Raw genomic sequence first — 22,731 nt, forward strand, 5'->3', positions numbered from 1 at the left:
ATTAACCTGAACTAACTAGACCAACAGAAACATCAATTCCGTCACAACTACAGCCGTACTGACTAAACCAGAATTAACCTGAGTTAACCGGAGAAACATCAACTCCGTCACAACAGCCCTCCTGACTAAACCAGAGTAAACCTGAATTAACCAGAACAGAAACATCAACTCCGTCACAACTACAACCGTACTGACTTAACCAGATCTCATTCAGCCTCAATTAACCTGAATTAACCAGAATTAGCTTGATTTAAACAAATGTATCCAGAATTAACCAGAACAAACCTGAATTAATCTGAATTAATCAGAAGGAGCAGGTGTAAACACGAGGTAACCGCATGGCCTCCACATGGCGGAGGGATGTGCTTGTAAATGAGTGAAATGTGTGAAATACACCCGTGATGAACCGTCACATGTCTGCAGCTTCAACACTACTGTAGATAAAGGCGACGCACCAAATATTTACTTGAAATTGTGACTGATTGATTTGGGTTCTTTGATCTGAATCGTGGTTTGCAGCACGTTTTACATTTGATATTTTGGGATGGACCAAAAAAGTAAAAAAAAAAAAAAAAAGGTTCAATAAAACAGCAGTTCATATGTTTCTGTTAACAGTGGATTTCTTCTTGAAACTCTTCCATAAAGGCCAAATATGAGGAGCACAGGACTTATGATAGTTGTTCTGTGGACAGATTCTCCTGATTCATCTGAGTTGTGGATTTCTGCAGCTCCTCCAGAGTGATCATGGACCTCTTGGCTGCGTCTCTGATCTAGGGCTGGACCTGAATATTCGGGTATTCGGATATTCGTTCGTTGAGTAGGTATTCGGTTTTTAATTTTGGTATTCGGATATTCGTTTTTTTTCTCCTTTCCAGAGTTCCACCTCACTCTAACCACTTCTGTTCTCGCGGGTCCCGTCAGAATATCTTGCGCGCGGGACAGAACTGAACTGTTATTGGCTGGAGCGGGAGTTTAATCCAGACGATGCGGGAGCAAATTAATAAATAGTTAAGAAAACTGTAATAATTGTTAAAAAAAAACCTAAAGAAAACTCTCAACGCGCAGGATGGACCGACACACACACGCACACACCGATGGTGTTTGGACTGGGGTAAGGAACGGGACCGCACTTTTCAGCGCTGCTGTTTTAATAAATATATAAGTAAATTTGAAGCATTAAATGTAGTTTATTTAATTTATATTAGGAACGTGGGGCGGGAGCGGCAGAAATGTGTATGTGGCGGGCGGGCGCGGGATTAAAAGAAGCAATTTTTTTGCGGAGCGGTAACGAGACAGAAACGCGGGAGCGTGGAAGAGTGGGTTTAAAAATCAGTCTCGCGCAGACCTCTATTATACATGATAAAAAAAACGAAACTGATTTATATAATAAAACGTAAGGGGTAATGTGGAAACAGTAGGGGCTAAATCGGTTACAAAAGCCTGGCCTACAAAAATGATGTCTGAACGAATTTCCTCTTATCTAATATAATTTAAAATGGTTTAAAAATATAAAATAATTTCTAAGCAAACGAAATATTTAATATTGAGCTTATAGCCCAAGTGCAAAAATACAAAATCAGTAATATGCCCTGCACAATCCTTTAACCGAAATAGACCAAGTACAGTTTACAATGACTGTCCTCTATAATTAACAATGTTTAAGAATATAAAATACTTCCTGAACAAACGTTTTTTTTGTTTGTTTTTTTAAGCAAATAACCTAAGTGTGAAAACACAAACAGCAATTTACTGGGCTGGCTTGCGCAGGGAGAAACCGTGCAGCAGCAGCCTCCTAGCCTGCTTACGCAGCGGATAAGCCGCGGTGTGGGGCAGCAGAAATTCCGGGATGAAAACACAAAGAAATCTGAGCTAAAAACACAGAAAAAATATGGGGTGAAAACACAAAAATCCGGGATAAAAACACCAAAAATCCGGGGTGAATATGTCTCGTCGGTCAGAGCAAATTGAACATTTTTCAGTGGATTAAAGGGGCCGTGATTTCCTTTTTTTTTTTTTTACCTCTTTTTTTAAAAAGGAATATTCGAATATTCGCTTCGAATCAGTGCCGAATATCCGGAGCTCAAAAAACGCTATTCGGGCCAGCCCTACTCTGATCACTGCTCTCCTTGCTTGTAAACTTTGTGTTGGTTTTATCACTTAAAATCTCAGTAAAATATATATTGAAGTTTGTGGCTGTAAGGTGACCAAATGTGAAAGAGTTCAAAGTGCGAGACACTGTACTTTTCATTTCCTCTTTTCGTTTCTAAAATAACGTCCTGCTACTTTAGATTCGTCCTGTAGAGCCTGAAACCAAAACTAACTGTAATAACTGTACTGTATAGAATGTAAACACACCCCAGCCATGGTTCAGATGTTCAGGAGTTTAGAGGGTATTTAATTTATCTGATCAGAAGGAAATAAAACCAGAGGATTGGGAATTTCTCAGTGATTTCCACCGTGAACAGTCCAGTTTTCTCAGGGTAAACCCGACAGACGAAGCATCTGACCCAGTTCCGCTCAGTCCTGCGGTCATGTGCTGAAGTTCTGGTGGATTTAGAGTCGAGTAAAGTAGAAAAACAGAGCGTCTGAGTGACGTCAGCGCAGTAAAATAAAAATACTCCTATTTACAGGAACCTCAAGCACTGCTGAGACTAAAATAACCCCAACTTTAGATCTGCACACAACAAACACGCAATATAAACACTGGTGTGGTGCTGGAAATCTCTGCAGTTAAAGATATCAAATTAATATATTGCATTTTAAAACTGATATAATAGAGATTATAGATCTTCCTATAATAAATCTACCAGAGGGAATCTCAGTAGATAAGCTTCTGCTACTAAACTCACCCAAACTATGAAAAAAAAAACATATGGAATTATTTATTAGCTAAACAAAATTGAAGTATTTGAAGAACTTTGGCTGGATTTTCTCAGTCAGTTTTATGTGGTAGAGTCTCCTGGAATTCAGGCTTTCAGTTAACAGCTGTGCTGAACTCATCAAGAGTTAATTACTTGAGTTTCTTGTCTCTTAATAAAGTGTTTGAGAGCATCAGTTAAAGTAAAGTAGTGAAGAGGTAGAGTTACAGGTATACAGTGAATAGTGAATATTTCAGTAATGTTCGAATCCAACTAAGTTAATCTCAAACCCCCCCTCTGAGAGGGACTCATTTAAACCCCCACTCTGAGATTACCGCATCTAAAATCCCCACTCTGAATGAGTTCATCTAAAACCCCCACACTGAGTTTGTCAAAAAAAAATTCACTCTGAGTTTAACTCATTTAAACCCCCCACTCGGAAGGAGTTAATCTAAAGCCCCCGCGCTCAGATGATCTTATTTAAACCCCCACCCTAAACAAGTTGATCTGAAACCCCCACACTGATTTAAACAGTAAATATATCAGGATTTCTGGCTGTTTAAAGGAGAATAAATGAGATAAATTTGCCCGGTTGTTTTAAGGCATTAAATCAGATCAGATGAGTCGGGTCACATGACTTTGTGTCTCTCTCTGGTCTGGGCAGTGTCTGGAGTTCACCCTGTAGAACTGTGTTCCAGTTCACCCACTATAACTATAACTACACCAGTTACACCAGTTTCCCCCTGAACAACCTGATCTGAGATCAGTGCAGGAAGTGGAGGAGGGAAGTACCAGCGTTTCACACTCAGGAGATACGGGGGATTTCCACACATCACTATCACTAACACTCTAATACACACACACACACACACTCTAATACACACACACACTAATACACACACACATGCCTCATTTACACCTGGCCACCTGCCCCAACGGATCTCACACACCTTTCAGTGCAGGTAGAGAGAGATATCTCAACATCAAAAACAAATACCCCAAACTGCTGAACTGAATTCATAAGTACAATAGCTATGCCGAGGTAAATGTTTGATTATAATAGCAATGCTAAACTAAATTCATGATTAGAATAGCAGTGCTGAGGTAAATGAATGACTAGAATAGCACTGCTGAGGTAAATGTTTGATTATAATAGCAATGCTGAAGTAAACGTTTGATTAGAACCGCACTGCTGAATTAAATTCATGATTAGAATAGCAGTGCTGAGGTAAATGAATGACTAGAATAGCACTGCTGAGGTAAATGTTTGATTATAATAGCAATGCTGAGGTAAACGTTTGATTAGAATAGCACTGCTGAACTAAATTCATGATTAGAACAGCAGTGCTGAGGTAAAAGCTTGATTAGAATAGCAGTGCTGAGGTAAATGTAGGATTAGAATAGCACTACTGAGGTAAATGTTTGATTAGAATAGCAGGGCTGTGGAAAATTCACAATTAGAAAGGCACTGCTGAGGAACGTTCTGATAAGACTAGCACTGCAGAGGTAAATGTATGATTTGAACAGCACTGCAGACGTAAATTCACAAAAAGAAAAGCACTACTGATGAAAATTCATGGTTAGAAAAGCATTGCAGAGGTAAATGTATGATTTGAACAGCACTGCAGAGGTAAATTCACAATAAGAAAAGAACTACTGAGGAAAATTCATGGTTAAACAGCTCTGCAGAGGTAAATGTATGCTTTGATCAGCACTGCAGAGGTAAATTCACAATAAGAAAAGCACTACTGAGGAAAATTTATGTTTAGAACAGCACTGCTGAGGTAAATGTATGATTTGAACAGCACTGCAGAGGTAAATTCACAGTATGAAAAATGTATGGTTAGAACAGCACTGCTGAGGTAAATGTATGATTTGAACAGCACTGCAGAGGTAAATTCACAATAAGAAAAGAACTACTGATGAAAATTCATGGTTAGAAAAGCATTGCAGAGGTAAATGTATGATTTGATCAGCACTGCAGAGGTAAATTCACAATAAGAAAAGAACTACTGAGGAAAATTCATGGTTAAAACAGCTCTGCAGAGGTAAATGTATGCTTTGAACAGCACTGCAGAGGTAAATTCACAATAAGAAAAGCACTACTGAGGAAAATTTACGGTTAGAACAGCACTGCTGAGGTAAATGTATGATTTGAACAGCACTGCAGAGGCAAATTCACAGTATGAAAAATGTATGGTTAGAACAGCACTGCTGAGGTAAATGTATGATTTGAACAGCACTGCAGAGGCAAATTGACAATTAAAACAGCACTACTGAGGTAAATTCACAATAAGAACAGCACTGCTAAGGTGAATGTAATGTGCTTTGCTGGTTTGTTTCCTGTGAAAGTGTTCAAGAAATAAGTATTTATAAAAAGAAGTGTTTTTTTCCTTGTCTGAAGCATGACAAAAACATATTTAATCTGTGTAATTTACTTTTAACATTTAAAAAAAAAAAAAACTTTTCTCTATATATGTTTTCTGCAATATACCCTGTAACAGGTGCTGCATCAGTGCAACACTGTAAACTACAGTAGACCCAGTGTTTATGAATGAGAGCATTAATACTCAGAACAGGAAGAGCACACTCATCCCTAACAAATAATAAAAGTCCCGAGTGAAGCTTCACTCAGCCGAACAGGATTATAAACGCTTTAAATAAATCTAATTTCCACACAAATCAATGAATAAAGAGCAGAGCGACGTATTTCACTAAATCCCATTAACTCCTCAATTCCTGAACTAAACACACATATTCCTACTGCGGTCTGTAACACAGAGAAGAGGACAGTTAAAATGTAACTAATATTTTTATATCTTCTGAATCAGTTTCTCTGATTTTGCTATTTATAGGTTTATGTTTAATTAAAATGAACATTGTTGTTTTATTCTATAAACTACAGACAACATTTCTCCCAAATTACAAATAAAATATTCTCATTTAGAGCATTTATTTACAGAAAATGAGAAATGACTGAAATAACAAAAAAAGATGCAGAGCTTTCAGACCTCAAATAATGCAAAGAAAACAAGTTCATATTCATAAAGTTTTAAGAGTTCAGAAATCAATATTTGGTAGAATAATCCTGGTTTTTAATCACAGTTTTTTTTATGCATCTTGGCATCATGTTCTCCTCCACCAGTCTTACACACTGCTTTTGGATAACTTTATGCTGCTTTACTCCTGGTGCAGAAATATAAGAATTATATTAGATTTGTAAAGATGTCAATGATCTAGAATGTCATGATACTACTACTACTACTAATAATAATAATGCACTGCAACTATCTCCATATATCCAGGATTAAAGTAGAATAAATGATACTGGACAGATATAATCTGTCTCTAGTAGATATATAATGAGAAATAATGAGAACAGCAAAAAAAAAAGTAGTTCCCTGATGTGATATTTAGGAGTGGTGCGATATTTTGGGGTGTAATATCGGTTACTAGGGGTGTGACGAGACACTAATATCACGAGACGAGACGAGACAAGATACTGGGTTCACGAGAACGAGACGAGACGATTTTGAAATAAAAAATTTAAGAAAACGTCAAAAATTTAAAATTGAAAGTTTTATTTGAGAAAAATCATATAACGCAAACTTAACAGACTGGTTTCTCTCACACATTGATTCTATAAGAAATAGAAATAAGAATAAAAATAAAAAATAAAAATACAACTTTTCTAGGTCTTATATAGTGCAAACAATAAGTGCAAACCACAACCAGTCATATTAAGACTATCGTTTGTGTTTTTTTTTCTCCTAAATCTCTTGTAATTTAACTATTCGTTACCATAACCAGTCATATTAAGACTATGCTTGAAGTCCACACTAAACAGTTTTTTTTCTCCGCGAGACACGTTTAAGCTTGACGAGAAATATTGTCACGTTTTAATCTCGCGAGATCTCGTCACACCCCTATCGGTCACCATATTCATCCGTATCATCATCAAAGGTGTTGATGATGATGATGATAATGATGATGGAACTGGCACTCATCAGGACCACCCCAGGAAGTATTTTGGCTTGTTTTTAACACTTTTAAGTTATTGCATGATTCCTTATGTGCTCCTTTTTAGTCTGGATCTGAAATGTCAGTATTATGTATTTTTGCATAATTACACAACTCTACTCGAGAGTGGTTTGGAGGCACTAACGGCCGCTGGAGGTTATTTTTCCGTTAGCTGGCTGTGTGTAATATTTTAGATGCAGTTTCTGCAGCAGAGCGTGACGCCTAGAAAACGATGGACTCTATTGGTTAATAATTTTATACGTTTAGCTGAAAAACACACAGCTGACCTTCTTCAGCTTGACCTTGGCTTTAGCTGCAGGATCATGTGACTGTGTAAGTGGTGTCAGCTGGACCTGTTCTGGAAATGAAATTAAATAAAAGCTGCTAAATTCAATCAGCAGCTCACTGTAGAGCGTCTGTGAGAGTCAGGATATAAAAAGCCTGTGAATGAGGGCAAAAATGAGGAGAAAACAACAGATTTAAAGCAGAATTTCATGAGTTTTTGATGAACATCTAGAGCGCTCTGTAGAGAAACGGCTCAGTATTAGGATGCAACTAATGATTATTCTGGTTATTCTGATGATTATTTTTATAATTAGCCGATTAACTTATTTTTCATGCACTTAAAATTCTCTAATTTCTTATGTATGAATTCTATCAGTCAGGTATTAAAGAACAGTAAAGTCACTCCACTGAAGAACAGAGTTATACAGAAGTAGAGTAAAGTGTCTCCAGCATCAAGGCTGGAGCAGTATTAGCATAATCTGCCGTGCTAAGCGCTAGCTCTTTCCCAGTTCAGAGGTGAGTATTATCCGCCTGTAGCCTGCTGCTAACCCTGGCTATCACAGCTGGAGCGGTATTAGCACTAGCCGCTAACCATAGGGCTAAACGCTAGGTCCTTCATCTTTCAGAGGTGAGTATTATCTAGCACTGCTGGAGTCCATATACTCATCCATCCATCCATCCATCCATCTATCCATCTATCCATCTATCTATCCAGTTATCAATGCTTCTATCCACTTATCCATCCATCTACCTACTTATCCATCCATCCATCCATCCATCCATCTGTCCATATATCTATCTAGCTGTCTAAGCAGGTCAAAACAAGCAAAAGGCAATAAAGGTGAGCAGTTTAACATGTACTGTGTAGCTTGATCTAAATTTGGAGTGTTTTGGGCGTAATGTGATTATTTTTCCCAATTAGTCGATTATTTTATTGCACTTTTACTCTTGGGACATTTTTACATCTTTGCTTTTGTAACGACGGGAAAAGTACAGCTTGCGTGGCTCAAAACACGCAAAAGTCATGAGTTTCGTAGATTAGTCAACAATTATTTCTGGCTATGACTCCTGTTTCAAGCCTTTTTCTTTTGCTTTAAAACTATAAAAACAGCTGAACATATCAGCAGAGGAAACTGAGCTGATCGTTCACACTTTTATTTTGTTCATTGTAGGCCTAAAAGTTGGGTTTGTGCACTGCTGCACGCACCTTATTTGACAAATCACTGCCAAGATAGCGATGAATGTCCGACTGTTGGCATCTGTCTAGGTTTTACTCAGTCAGTGGAGCTCCTGTGTTTTCTGTTACCAAGATAAACAAGCAAAACTCCAGAAATGTACTTGAACACACCTCATTTCCAGAACACCACGTCCATCAGTGTAGATATATTCAGAAGCTCTGCTGCTGTTTAAACCAGACAGGAGGAAGGAGTGAAAATAGACGCTTGGCGGGGTGTAAGATAGCAATAATTGCTCTTGGTCTGTGAGAATGTGGAAGTCTGACTCAGTTATGAGTTGTTGTTGTTATTTCGGTCATAAAATGTTAAAAACATGTCGATATAAGGAAACAACAGCTGGGAAATCAGCACAAACCCCACCCCCCCACCACACACACACACACACACAGTACACACAAACACACACACACACACACACACCACCCCCTCACCAGATTTCACCACAACTTCTACATCCAATCAATTACACAACAATTCCAAACAGCATAAAAAATCTGCTTCTCTTACAAAAATAAGCTTTCTGAAGAAAACAGGATTTACATCACACTTCCAGAGAAACCAAAACACACACACACACACACACACACACACATATGATGGAGATAAACTGGACAACTCAACTGCTGACCAGCTTGTTTATAAAGAACCCTTGGGAAAAGGAATTATACTTAAGAGCATTAAAAGTATGTTAAAATTAAGTAAATTCCAAAATGCCATTTTGTGCATTTTCTATTTAATATACTCAATAAATATACATATTAAATATACTTTCTCTGCAAGTGTATTTTTAAGCAAATATACTTTAAATTAAACGTTGTAATGATAGAAAATATATAGTGGCAATAAATACTGTTTAAAGTGCACTTTAGTGCAGTTTTCTGTCCTGTAGCATTAAGGTGTGCACAATATGTGCATCAATACGCAAAGTAAAGTTATACAAAAAAAAGCACCTAAAACCACAACCTAATGCTTTTAACTTGTACTTAAATCTACAGCTCTAAAAAATAATAAGATACCACTTAAAAACAATGAGTTTCTTTGATTTTACCAAATTAAAATCCTCTGGAATATAATCAAGAGGAAGATGGATGATCACAAACCATCAAACCACCAAACTGAACTGCTTGAATTTTTGCACCAGGAGTAAAGCAGCATAAAGTTATCCAAAAGCAGTGTGTAAGACTGGTGGAGGAGAACATGATGCCAAGATGCATGAAAACAACTGTGATTAAAAACCACCAGGGTTATTATATTATTATATCTCTTAAAACTTTATGAATATGAACTTGTTTTCTTTTCATTATTTGAGGTCTGAAAGCTCTGCATCTTTTTTGTTATTTCAGACATTTCTCATTTTCTGTAAATAAATGCTCTAAATGAGAATATTATATTTGTAATTTAGGAGAAATGTTGTCTGTAGTTTATAGAATAAAACAACAATGTTCATTTTACTCAAACATAAACCTATAAATAGCAAAATCAGAGAAACTGATTCTCTTATTTTTTCCAGAGCTGTAGTATATTTATTATGTATTTAAGTATGTATTTTTTTTTAAGTATGTACTTTTTCATGTTAAGTATACTTTTTAAAATATGCATACGCAATAACATCGCCAACATTTTTTATGTAGTTAATGATAAAACTTCCTAAAATATTGTATCATATCACCCCCCTAATTATCACATTAGGGTACTACTTTTGTGTTTTTATCAAAAGAAAAATTCACACTGTTCTCATTATTTCCCATTATATATCGACTAGAGACAGATTATATCTGTCCAGTATCATTTATTCTACTTTAATCCTGGATATATGGAGAAATTTGGAGTGCATTATTATTATTAGTATCATGACTGATCATTCTGGACATTGACTTCTGTTACAAATCTGATACAATTCTTGTATTTTTTAATATCTCAGTTAAGAATGTGCCAGATCATGTCGTATACAATAACACTATTTAATTCTCATTTTGTTACAATACTGTATTCTTGATTTTTTTTAATGCAGTGTTTTGTCATGTTGCCAAAAGTATTGTTTTAAAAAAACATGAAATATTGTGATATTATTTTAGGGCCATATCGCCCAGCCCTCAGTTCCCTCTGTTTAAAACAGTGTATAACTATGGAGTTTTCGACTTTCATGTAATATATTTATCAACATATATATATTTAACCGAATATCGGCACCCTACCTGCTACTGGTTTATAATTATGATTGTATGCAGATTCAATGAGATTCTTTTTTTATATATATATATTCTGATTAGTCTGTTTATGTACTTTCATTTTACTGCTATTGTTTTTAAGTGTGTACTTTCATTTCTAAGTGTTCATTTATTGATTTTATTTATTTGTAATTTATTTTTACTTTTTTGTTGCAAGTTTAAAATTAAAATAAAAATATAAATAAAAAACGCTTTTGTTAACTAAGAGGAAGCTTGAGAGCAGACACAGTGTTGAAAACGCTGACCGAGCAAAGACCAACCCATTTCACAACACTTACACCATCTGTCTGAACCTGATCCACCCTTCCCTTTATTACAGCCCTGAACAGAGGCCACGCCCCTTATACAGTCAATACAGGAGAGAACCAGACTCCGCCTCTTTTACAACTGCCACCAATCAGTGCAGCTTCAGTGGGTAGCCAGTACACAATACATACACAATACATCATCAGTTAGGCATCAACAATACAACAAATGAGAGACCATCAGAGGAGACATCACACAACATTCCGTGACATCACAGAACATTCTGTTATTCTGATGAGAGCCAGTTTCATCATCGTAATGTTTGACTGAGTAGTTGTTGCTTCTCATAACCTGGATTCGAACATTACTGAAATATTCACTATTCACTGTATACCTGTAACTCTACCTCTTCACTACTTTACTTTAACTGATGCTCTCAAACACTTTATTAAGAGACAAGAAATTCAAGTAATTAACTCTTGATGAGTTCAGCACAGCTGTTAACTGAAAGCCTGAATTCCAGGAGACTCTACCTCATAAAACTGACTGAGAAAATCCAGCAGAGATGTTTAAAACTGATCCTCTAAACAAGAGGACCTGCATAAAAGAATCTAAAATATAAAACATATTTTGGTTTGTTTAACACTTTTTTGTTTAGTAAATAATTTAATATGTTTTTTCTTCATAGGTTGAAAGAATTTAGTATTAATCTATAATATAGAACATTTTTAAATAATAAAAACACACTGAACTTAAGGAGCTAACTCTTGATTGGTACTGTATGTAAGAGCATTTTAAAAGAACAGCATGCATATTAAGCTACATATTAGGGCTGCACGATACATCATTTAAGCATCGTCATGGCGATGTGCGCATGTGCAAAAGACACGTCGCAAACACGTCATGTTGCAAAGCTGTGATTCTTGACACAAGAAGTACTGTAGGTACACAGCGCTGTCTCTGTGTCTGTGTGAGTGACAGACTGCTGCTGCCTGAGAAGTGCGAGGTAACCGCATGTATGGCCTCCATCATCCACATGGTTGGGCACGTGCTTGTAAACGTGAGCACGTGTGGAAAGTAGGGGTGGGCGATATGGCTCTAAAATAATATCACGATATTTCAGGGTATTTTTGTGATAACGGTATACTTGGCGATATAGGAAAACTAAAATAATTTATTCATTTCAGGAATATAGTATAATAGTATAACAGTATAATCATAATGTGGCAAAATAAATAATAAAGCATAAAATAATATAATGCATCAAATAATATTGCAGAATATTTAGTGCATGCATATAAACTGCAAACTAAAACAATTATACAATAAATACACCTAAAGCTTCACAGTAAATAATAGACTACTTTTAAGACAGAACAGCCCTATTATCACGATATGGATTTTTAATATCATGATATTTCTGTGTCACGATATATTGTATACAATATAATATTGCCCACCCCCAGTGGAAAGCTGTGCACCTCAGTCTAGCACAGTTTTTTTTGCGCAGATATTTCCATTTACAGCTGAATTCACACTTTAAATCCCATAAAAACGATTTTATTTACCTTTCAAAAAGCCATTTAAATGCCTGATTAAAGGGCTGATTACTGTAGTTTTCCTGGTTTCCTCGGATTTTGAGTTGAGCTCGGCGCTGACTCAGCTCTTGATTGGTCCGGACTCGAGACCAGGGTTTGGACAATGAAACTGAAACACCTGGTTTTAGAGCACAATAATTGATTGTGGTGACGGACAGTTCTGGTGGAAACAGGAGAGTTGAGGTGCACATTGAATTCTGCGTGATTTGATCAGCCGTGGTTTTATGTTTTTTTGGATACAATCCGGGTTAGCACCCGAACATCCCTTTCAGACAGCTTCCTCTTACAGCGTCCACAGTTAATCCTGTTGGATGTGGTTGGTCCTTCTTGGTGGTATGCTGACATTACCCTGGATACCGTGGCTCTTGCTGCATCACAAAGACTTGCTGTCTTGGTCACAGATGCTCCAGCAAGACGTGCACCAACAATTTGTCCTCTTTTGAACTCTGGTATGTCACCCATAATGTTGTGTGCATAGTAATATTTAGAGCAGAACTGTGCTCTTACCCTGCTAATTGAACCTTCACACTCTGCTCTTACTGGTGCAATGTGCAATTAATGAAGATTGAACACCAGGCTGCTCCAATTTAGCCATGAAACCTCCCACACTAAAATGATGACAGGTGTTTCAGTTTCATTGCCCAACCTTGTATATTGCCAAAAAAAAGAACATTTGCAATGTAAAATACATACAGTACAGAGTAAATGAATAGTAAAGTGATCTATCAGATTATCAGATTATCAGATTACTATCAAAGACTCCACCCATCCCCAGCATGGACTGTTCACACTTCTGCCCTCAGGCCGGAGGTACAGAAGTGTAAAATGCAAGACCACCAGGTTAAAGAACAGTTTCTTCCCCACGGCCATCAGACTCTTGAACACACCTAAGGAATGACCCTGCCTTCAGACTCTAAACACACCTCAGGTATAACCCTGGGATCAGACTCTTGAACACAACTCAGGAATAACCCTGCACTTTACTTCAACATGTTTACATTGCAGCCGTCACTTTACTGTTAATCTTTTTTTAATATATATAGTTAATGTCCATAACTGCATTATTTCGCACTTGCACTTTTTTTATACATTTCTTTGCTTAAGTAACTTTTATTTTTTTTATGTCTTTGACAATTAGTTTAATATTTATAACCTTATTGTATTTTTTTGCACTTTTTCTATCTTCTATTTGGCATTCTTGGCAAAGAGCAAAGAAAGAATTTCATTGTACACTGAAACCCGTTTCTGTACTGTACATATGACAATAAACTCTTTGAATCTTGAATCTATGAAGGAACACATAAGGAATCACATAGTAACTTAAAAAAAGTGTTAAAAACAAACCAAAAAAACGAGTTTTTAACATTAAGAAGGCACAAAACTTCCACACAACCACAATGACAAATAGCAAAAATTCCCAGTTAGTATAAACACCCAACAGTCATCTGATCTACTGATAGTGAACTAAAGGCTCTGGTGAATTCACACTGACACTGGTGTAGAAGTGGGTTTGAACACATTTGCTAAAATGAATAAAAGCCCCACCTACACTGACTATAGAGAACAACATTTGCAGAATTATAGTTAATCACAAAAACAATCTTTTCTATATTTTTTTGGCTGCAGTTAAAATAAACGTTAGATAACCCAAACCCTTTCAGTGTGTTATCAGAATAAGACGTTATCCTAAAAACGTTTTTATTGCAGTATATTAATATATATATATATAGTCATAGTTAGTGTTTGTAATGTTTGTAATTTTAAGTTCTAGCTGAAAAAAAATTAAAATTTAAATTAAAAAGTAGTTTCTATGTAGAAATATACATAGTCAGATTGTCTAGAATGCCACTTAAAACAAAATTCTAAGTCACAATATCTAGAAAACTTCCAATTGTTTTCAAACTTTTAAGTAATTGTATCTAGGAAACACATAATTTGGTTAAAAATTAAAATAAGTTAAAATCAATTATTTGCTCCAGAACACTGCAGAAATTCTGAATTTATACACTGTCATTTTTTTAGGTTCAAAGTTCTACGAGATAAATAAATAAGTTGCATTTTGAAATTAGAGTTATATAAAAAAAAAACTCTATATAACTCTAATTTCAAAATGCAACTTTACCTTTCCTTAGAAAATGAAGAAAAAAAAACTAGATACCGTTCTAAGCTACGCTGATTCGTAAAAAATAAGAAAAAAGAAGCATTTCACCTGCAGCCGCTACTGAGAGGTGGTGCTTTTCCTGGCGGGGGTGCTGAATTCAGCACCATAGTATAGTGTCTAAATCTGCACCCCCGCCATGAAAAGCACCACCTCTCGTAGGCGTGTACGCAACGTCTTCTTGATAAATACGGAGATAATTGCTTTAGCTAACTTTATTCAAAAACGAGCACCCAAGAGAGGGGGTGCTTTCATGGCGGGGGCGCAGATTTTGGTGTGCTATTAAAATAAAAGCTTATTTTAAAACAATTATTGCTTTTTCTGCTTCATCATTTTATGGCCACTGGTGTTAATGATTGCTCTGTATCAATATTTAGCTGTTTATACTGTACCACTGTTCTGCAGATGCTCTTAGTAATATATAAACAGGACGGATATTTCAATATTTGCATCCTTATCTGTTTAAACTAATAGCTGCATGACTGCACTGAGAGGCTGGGTACTCATAACTCATATCTCATAACTCGCTTATTAGCCCTAAAATTTAGCCTAAATCGCAACAAACATGCATTTTTTAAGATAAAATCATGTGAAATCTCACATATCAGTCCTAAACAGATACATCTAAACCATCACACAGAAGCTCTTCACTGAAAAACGTACATTTACTGATCATTTTACCAGTAAAAAAAAAAAAACAATAAAACCCATAAAAAAAAACGCCATAGATCTATTAGTGACCAAACACTGCAAAAACCCTCCCAATCCCATGAAACACCACAGCAACCACCACCTACACCATAAGAACAACATCAAAGCAGCCATCAAAAAAAAAGAAACACTTAAGTAAATTAAGCAACTAAATATGACCTAGAGTTTTGGAATTTAAATATCAATTTATATTTTATAAATTGTAAAGTAGTATTTTTAAATAATATAATATAACCACATTTCCAAGATAATGAAACTTATTATACTGAAGTTTAAAGAAAAGACTTGCTTGGAATTTTAAAATATTGAATGTTTTGCTAGAACCTGAACTTCTCAAATAAAAGCATTAAAACAACCATCATAAACACCAAAAAAACTATTTACATCAACTGCAATATTTTTTGGATTTTTTATTTTTTTTTAATGAATGCATATTTCTGAGATTTCTTTAGCACAATTGCTGATTTTCATGAACAAAGAATGATCTAATTTTAATGCTATGTATGTATGCTTGGAATACGTACTTATTTTAAATAATGGCATATTTGAGAATATTTAGCTAGAATTTTAAATATTTTCTAAATATTTTCAAGAAAATGTGAACCAAAACTTTGAAAAGAATATAATTTTCTTTAACTTTAATTTCTAAAAAATAATATTTATGCAGTGATACTGCATCTTAAAATGTATCTCGTATAACTTTAAAATAATGACAGTGTATCAATTCAGATTTTCTGTAGTGTCTAAATTCAGTTCATTCAAAATTGAAAACCTTTGACACAATGACTCAATATGAATACTTTCAGCTAGGACTTAAAATTACATTTATTTTTCTAATAATATTTTCTCATTTTTTCTTGAAAATGTGAACTGGAATTTTGGAAAGAACACAATTTTCTGTAACTCTAATTTCTACATAATAATATTTCCAATATATTTTCCAAGATTCTCAAAATGTATTTATGTATTTATAATTTTCTTTGACACAATTATTTTTAAAAAAGTTTGAAAACAATTTCTATCTTGAATTGTTCTAGATATTGTGACCAAGAATTTAATTTAAAGTGACATTTTAGACAATCTGACAATATGAACATTTCTAAAACCTACCTTTATTTTTGAGAACTTTTAGCTAGAACTTTAAATTACAAGCTTTTTTTAAACTAGAAGTTTTTTTTTTAATAATAATATTTCCAAGATACTGCAACTTATGCATTTATTTCATAGAACTCTGTAACTTTGAACTTTAAAATAATGACATATTGTAATATTGTACATTTATGCAGTGTCTACATTTGATTCTCAATGCTTATAATTGTCCTAGACACAATAACATACAAGCTTTAAGTTTCAAAACAATTTGAAGTGTTCTAGATTTTTTATTTTTATTTTTTTTACAACCATGACTATAATCTATGCATATATCTAGAAACTACTTTTAGACTAGAACTTAGAATTTTTTATACACATTATAAACATTGAAATGTGGACTTTTAGAAAAATGGAACAGCCTAGAAGTTCGGAACTTTTTAAAATTTTGTTTAGAATTTTAATATAATGGTTTATTTCCTCTAGAGTGATGCAGTGGTGGGTGATCTTAAAGTTTGGATGAGGGGGGATCATTAGTGCATCGTATTTGGACGGCAAGAAAGGAGGGACACAAGCACGAGCTGGGGTCATGGGGTCACTCACCACTTCCAGAGCTTTAAGGAAGAACCTCTTGGAGTCCAGATGTTTTGACGGCACCATGAAACATCTGTCTTTGGTGGGCTGTTGGGCCGTGGTTGTGGGGCTATAAACCTCTGGATTCTCCATTATTCAGTTTTATAAACCAGCCTGAGGAATAAAATTAGCATAAAGTGTGAAAAAAGTGTGAAAACTAGCTTTAAACAAAAACAACAACATCGAATTACCCGTTCCACCTTAAATGGTGCAGCAGTTACATTGTGGCGCCATTGTGGCGCCTCACGTGGCGCCACAATGTAACTGCTGCACCATTTAAGGTGGAACGGGTAATTCCACGCAAGAAAACTCGAACTTGGAAGAAAGTGAAAGCAAACCAAAACACCCACAAAACTCACCTTTACAGCCCAAATAAACACACTTTCACCCAACAAACCACCGAAACGTTTAGATAAGACGCTCAAAACGACGTTTAACAGACGTTTACCTGTCGTTTTTCCCTCGCGCCGTCACGTCTTGTCGTCTTTTGTTGGGTAGTAGAAACAGTCCTTCCGCAAAAACTGCGCTGAATCACGTAGATCAAAAAAGCCCAACCAACGCTTCCCAGCAAGAGATCAACCACGCAGAGAAAGAGAGGGGGCGTGGCTACCAAACAGCCCCCGCCAATGAGGAGGAACTTCACGTGTTATAGAGATCTGATGTTTTATTTTCAAAAAATATATAGTTATTATGAATTAAAATCATGTAGTAACTTAAAAGTGTAAAAGAAACCAAAATACTCTTACCTGCGGTTTCTGAGGCTGCTCCTGATGAGTGCCAGTTCCATCAGATTGACTGATTTTTTTTTTTTTTTTTGTTCTCTTCTTATTTGGGAAGTTCTTGCCAAGATGTGCTTTAAATATATATATATATATATATATATATATATATATATATATATATATATATATATATATATATATATATATATATATATATATATAACATATTCTGGTTCGCTTAACACTTTTTTGTTAAATAAATAACTCCATATGTTTTTTTTTTTAATAGTTTTATTGAGTTTAGTATCAATCTATAATGCAGTACAATTACAGTACAGTATATATAATATATTTTAGATAATTTAGCTGAGAAACATTAAATATATCTGAGAATATCCAGGAAATCCTGAAATATTAGGTAATCCTAAAAAGTTAAATTATTTAAATTAGTTAAGTAACATTTGTTACAACAAGAAATTGACATAAAATCAGTTAAAAGTGACAAAGAATTTTAAAATGATGTCTCACTTTATCAGATAGCCTTGAATAAACAAATATATTTTAAAAAAATATGTATCTTTAAGAAATTGTTACTTAGAATTATTTTTGATTTTTGACTTAGAATTCCAAACAATGACATGTTCCACAAATTATGAACACATATTTAAAAATGAGCACATATTTATTAAAAAATATATGACTTTTAAAATTATATGATGTACTGATAATCTAAAATGACTTAAATTAGTTAGGTAACATTTGTTACAACAAGAAAATGACATAAAATCAGTTAAAAGTGACTAAGAATTCCAAAATGATGTCTCAATTAAGCAGATTGCCATGAATAAACAAATATATTAAAACATATGTATCTTTAAGACATTTTTACATAGAATTCTAAAATAGTTTTTTTATTGTGTAGAATTTGTTTTATATAAAATTTCAAAATAATTACATGTTCAACAAATTATGAACACATATTTAAAAATGAGCACATATTTAATAAAAAATATATATTTGACTTTCAAAATGATATGATTTACAGATTATCTAAAATTACTTAAGTCATTTAAATTAGTTAGGTAACATTTGTTACAACAGGAAATCGATATAAAATCAGTTAAAAGTGACAAAGAATTTCAAAATTATGTCAATTACATAAATCACTAAAAAATGACTTACAAAATTATGTCTTATTTTAACATTTTGCTTTTTTAATTTATTATTTTTTAAAGACATTTTGTGCATAAAAAAGTATGTTCTAGAAAGCATAAGTTAGAAATAGGTTAAAATATACATTTTCTAGAAATTGCAAGCTAGACTAATGATTTAAAATTTAAAAACAACACATTGTACAAATCCATAGAATTTAAAATGATCTTTTTAAATCACCAAAATTGTGTTTAGAATGTTTTCCTATTTGTTTCTAAATTATGGCATGTACTAGAAAGCATGTATTGCAAATAAAATTAACATGGCTTATTTTGTAGAAATGATGACCGTTAATATGATAAGAGATCAGATCGCTGAGTCAATATTTGGGTATTTCTCAGAGAGGTTGAGCCGGTTTAGTTACAGTAACTTCCAGAAAGTTCTGTTCCTCATAACCGTAACTGAGGCCTCCAGGCTACGGCTTTTAATACTCAGCTTTTAATGCTCAGTGTTTACAGTTTAAACTGTGTGTGTGTGTGTGTGTGTGTGTGTGTGTGTGTGTGTGTGTGTGTGTGTGTGTGTGTGTGTGTGTGTGATGTTTGAATATTTTATGTACATCGGCAATTCCCTTCTTCTGGTTGAGAGCCTCAGACAGTACACAGCAGGAATAGCCAGCAGACTTCTTCTGAGGGAGGGATCTGTACCTACTGTCTGTGGCAAGTCAGCAGATAAGGAAGATAAAATTTAAAATTTAACCCTTTCAGACCTGATTTATGTGGCAGTGTTGAAAAAATATTAATACAAATATGAATTATAATGCAATGCACACAAAATTAAAATATAGAATCTATATTAACATTTAATCCAATTAACTAAAATAAGTAAATAATAAATAACTTTTTTCATCTATTGGTTCATCTGTGCTTTTTTAATTTAGATTTGAACTTCACCTTTTTGTCAGAAGCCATCACTATACACAAACATACACATGATAAAAGTGTTCTAAATTACATAGAATTAATACAATTAGTAAAAATAAGCACTTTTAATTTGCCTCTTTGGCTCTAGTGCCGTTTTTTTTTTTTTCAGTGCAGTGGGCGGGGCTAAGATATGAATTTATATGCTTATAAACTTTTTTATTGGCTCATTTATATATATTGTATTATAGTCAAAAACAGGTCTCAATTAGTGTTATGTGCAACAAAATATAATATTTAATACAATAAATATAAAATTAATATAAAAAAATAAGAAAATACATGATGTCTATTGTAATGGATGCAGGGTCTAAAAGGATTAAGCATGAACTAGCTTGTTTGTGATTTTTCATTTAGCATGAGCTAATGCTAACTTGTGGTAAGCGCTTAGGGTAAACATGGGGCGTGGAAAGCAACAGCTCATTTGCATAAAAGTGGCAGAGCCATTAAATGTCTCGTTCTGAAAGGGGCAGAAACTGGTAAGAACTACGTTTTAGTTGGTTCAGAATCTCAGACAGTACAGAGCAGGATTAACCAATAGACTTCGTCTGAGGAAGGGATCTGTACCTACTGTCTGTGGCAAGTTAGCAGATAAGGGATGTATTAACTTTTAAATAATGAGTTTTATGCTTCTATCGCAATTAAGTTAAGTTAATGCTTAGTGTAAACATGGGGTGTGGCCAGCAAATAGCTCATTTGCATAAAAGTGACAGAGTCCTTAAATGGCTCATTCTGAAAGGGACTTTCTGGTGAGATATTTATCTTTATATGAGAGAGAAGAACTTCTTGTGTAAAAATCTTCATGAAGATGTTTTATATGGAACAAAAACCTATTCTAGCTCTAATTCTAAGGAAAATCCTGGAGATAATTAATAATTAAAGTCTTTTAATAAACCAAAAAAAAACATTAAAACAGTTAAACATTAAATACAGTACCAGGAAATGTTTCATAAGGAAGTGTGTAGAACGTGGCCTGAAGGCTGCAGTTTAACATTATAATAATTAACATTATCATAAATATAAATATGCATTAAAATGTATCCACCCACCTAAAAGTATGAATAAAACTATATTAAATTTTGTATCTAAACTGTTTAAAGTTTGAGTCTTGTATTTATTGTCTATATTTTGTAGTTCATTTGTCTTGTTTCTGGATTTCTGTATATAATAGATAATATAAGATAATAAGTTAAATAATATAACTTAATAAGTTATGTAATCAAATCAAAGCCATAAAGCTAACACTGCTAACAAAAACCCAATCATCACATATATTTACACACATATATTGATTTGCATTAGTTTGTTTCTGTTAATGTTGTTGCGAGCTTGACAGAAGCACTAATTTTAAGAAAAAAAAAATTATTATATTAATGTTATTAATTATATAAGTAATATATAATATACTGCATAAAACTCTTTAAACAGCTACGGTAATAGTTCATCATATATCCAGTAATGCACAGTTAGTTTCAACTATAACAATAAACTGCCTCCCTCTAGTGGAGAACTTGAGCAGCTAGTAAATATATATAAATATATATATACAGCTCTGGAAAAAACAAGAGAACACTTAAAATTGATGAGTTTTTTTTATTTTACCAAATTAAAAGCCTCTGGAATATAATCAAGAGGAAGATGGATGATCACAAACCATCAAACCACCAAACTGAACTGCTTGAATTTTTGCACCAGGAGTAAAGCAGCATAAAGTTATCCAAAAGCAGTGTGTAAGACTGGTGGAGGAAGAGAACATGATGCCAAGATGCATGAAACAAAAACTGTGATTAAAAACCAACCAGGGTTATTCCACCAAATATTGATTTCTGAAATTTTAAAACTTTATGAATATGAACTTTTTGTTTTCTTTGCATTATTTGAGGTCTGAAAGCTCTGAATCTTTTTTTGTTATTTCAGACATTTCTTATTTTCTGTAAATAAATGCTCTAAATGACAATATTTGTATTTGGAATTTGGGAGAAATGTTGTCTGTAGTTTATAGAATAAAACAACAATGTTCATTTTACTCAAACATAAACCTATAAATAGCAAAATCAGAGAAACTGATTCAGAAACTGAAGTGCTCTCTCTAAATAGGAAACTCAATATAACAGCATATTGTAGACATTTTAACTTACAGTAATGTTTCACAGCAATCCCTAAAAAGATTAATTTTCTTCACATATTGATAAGCTAAAATTAGTTAAATTACTTAAATAGACACATTAGATAGGTAATATGTTTGTTTTCTTGACTTAAAATGACATAAAACCACTTAAAAGTGACTTTTTTATCCCAGAATTATGTCTTACTTTAACATTTTGCCTACCATTTTAAAACAATGATGTTTATTTTCGAACTGGAACAACATGAACAGATGCAGTTTTAAAAAATGTAAATATCATAATAATTGTTGTGGGAAAATTTTACAGGAAGCTCAAAAGTTTCCCACAAAAATTATTATGATATTTACATTTTTTAAAACTGCATCTGACACATATATTAATTTTAAACAAAATACATGTAACCTACAAGACCACTATATCTTATATGAAATCAATAAATATACAATAGATGTTGGTTGCAACACCTTAGCAACCACCTAATAACACCTTGACAACCGACCCCTTTCTTTAGCGACCACCTAGCTATGCTTATACATTTAGCTAATGCTTATAAGCACCACAGCAGCCAACCTGTTAAATGATATATATATATATATATATAGGCTGAGTGAATATAGTGTGTAATGTATTATCCTGCTGTTTAATCTTCATTTATATTACAGGGTTTACTTGTATAATTTTATATCATATAAT

At 33.8% G+C, this 22,731-nt stretch overlaps 1 protein-coding gene across 1 annotated transcript in view; it reads right to left on the reverse strand.

Annotated features, from left to right (window-relative positions):
• LOC125784817 (CKLF-like MARVEL transmembrane domain-containing protein 6) overlaps nucleotides 1-17,617 on the reverse strand; it is a 33,841-nt gene extending 16,224 nt beyond the window's left edge. Inside the window, exons 1-2 of the mRNA XM_049468572.1 lie at nucleotides 17,510-17,617; nucleotides 17,032-17,175 (exon numbers count right to left, since the gene is read on the reverse strand). Of these exons, the coding sequence (XP_049324529.1) occupies nucleotides 17,032-17,154 (123 nt within the window). The 5' untranslated portion in view covers nucleotides 17,155-17,175; nucleotides 17,510-17,617. The remainder of the gene's footprint in view (nucleotides 1-17,031; nucleotides 17,176-17,509) is intronic.
• Between the last annotated feature and the right edge of the window lie 5,114 nt (nucleotides 17,618-22,731).

Source organism: Astyanax mexicanus, chromosome 1, assembly GCF_023375975.1.
Source record: "Astyanax mexicanus isolate ESR-SI-001 chromosome 1, AstMex3_surface, whole genome shotgun sequence".
Lineage (NCBI taxonomy): Eukaryota > Metazoa > Chordata > Actinopteri > Characiformes > Acestrorhamphidae > Astyanax > Astyanax mexicanus.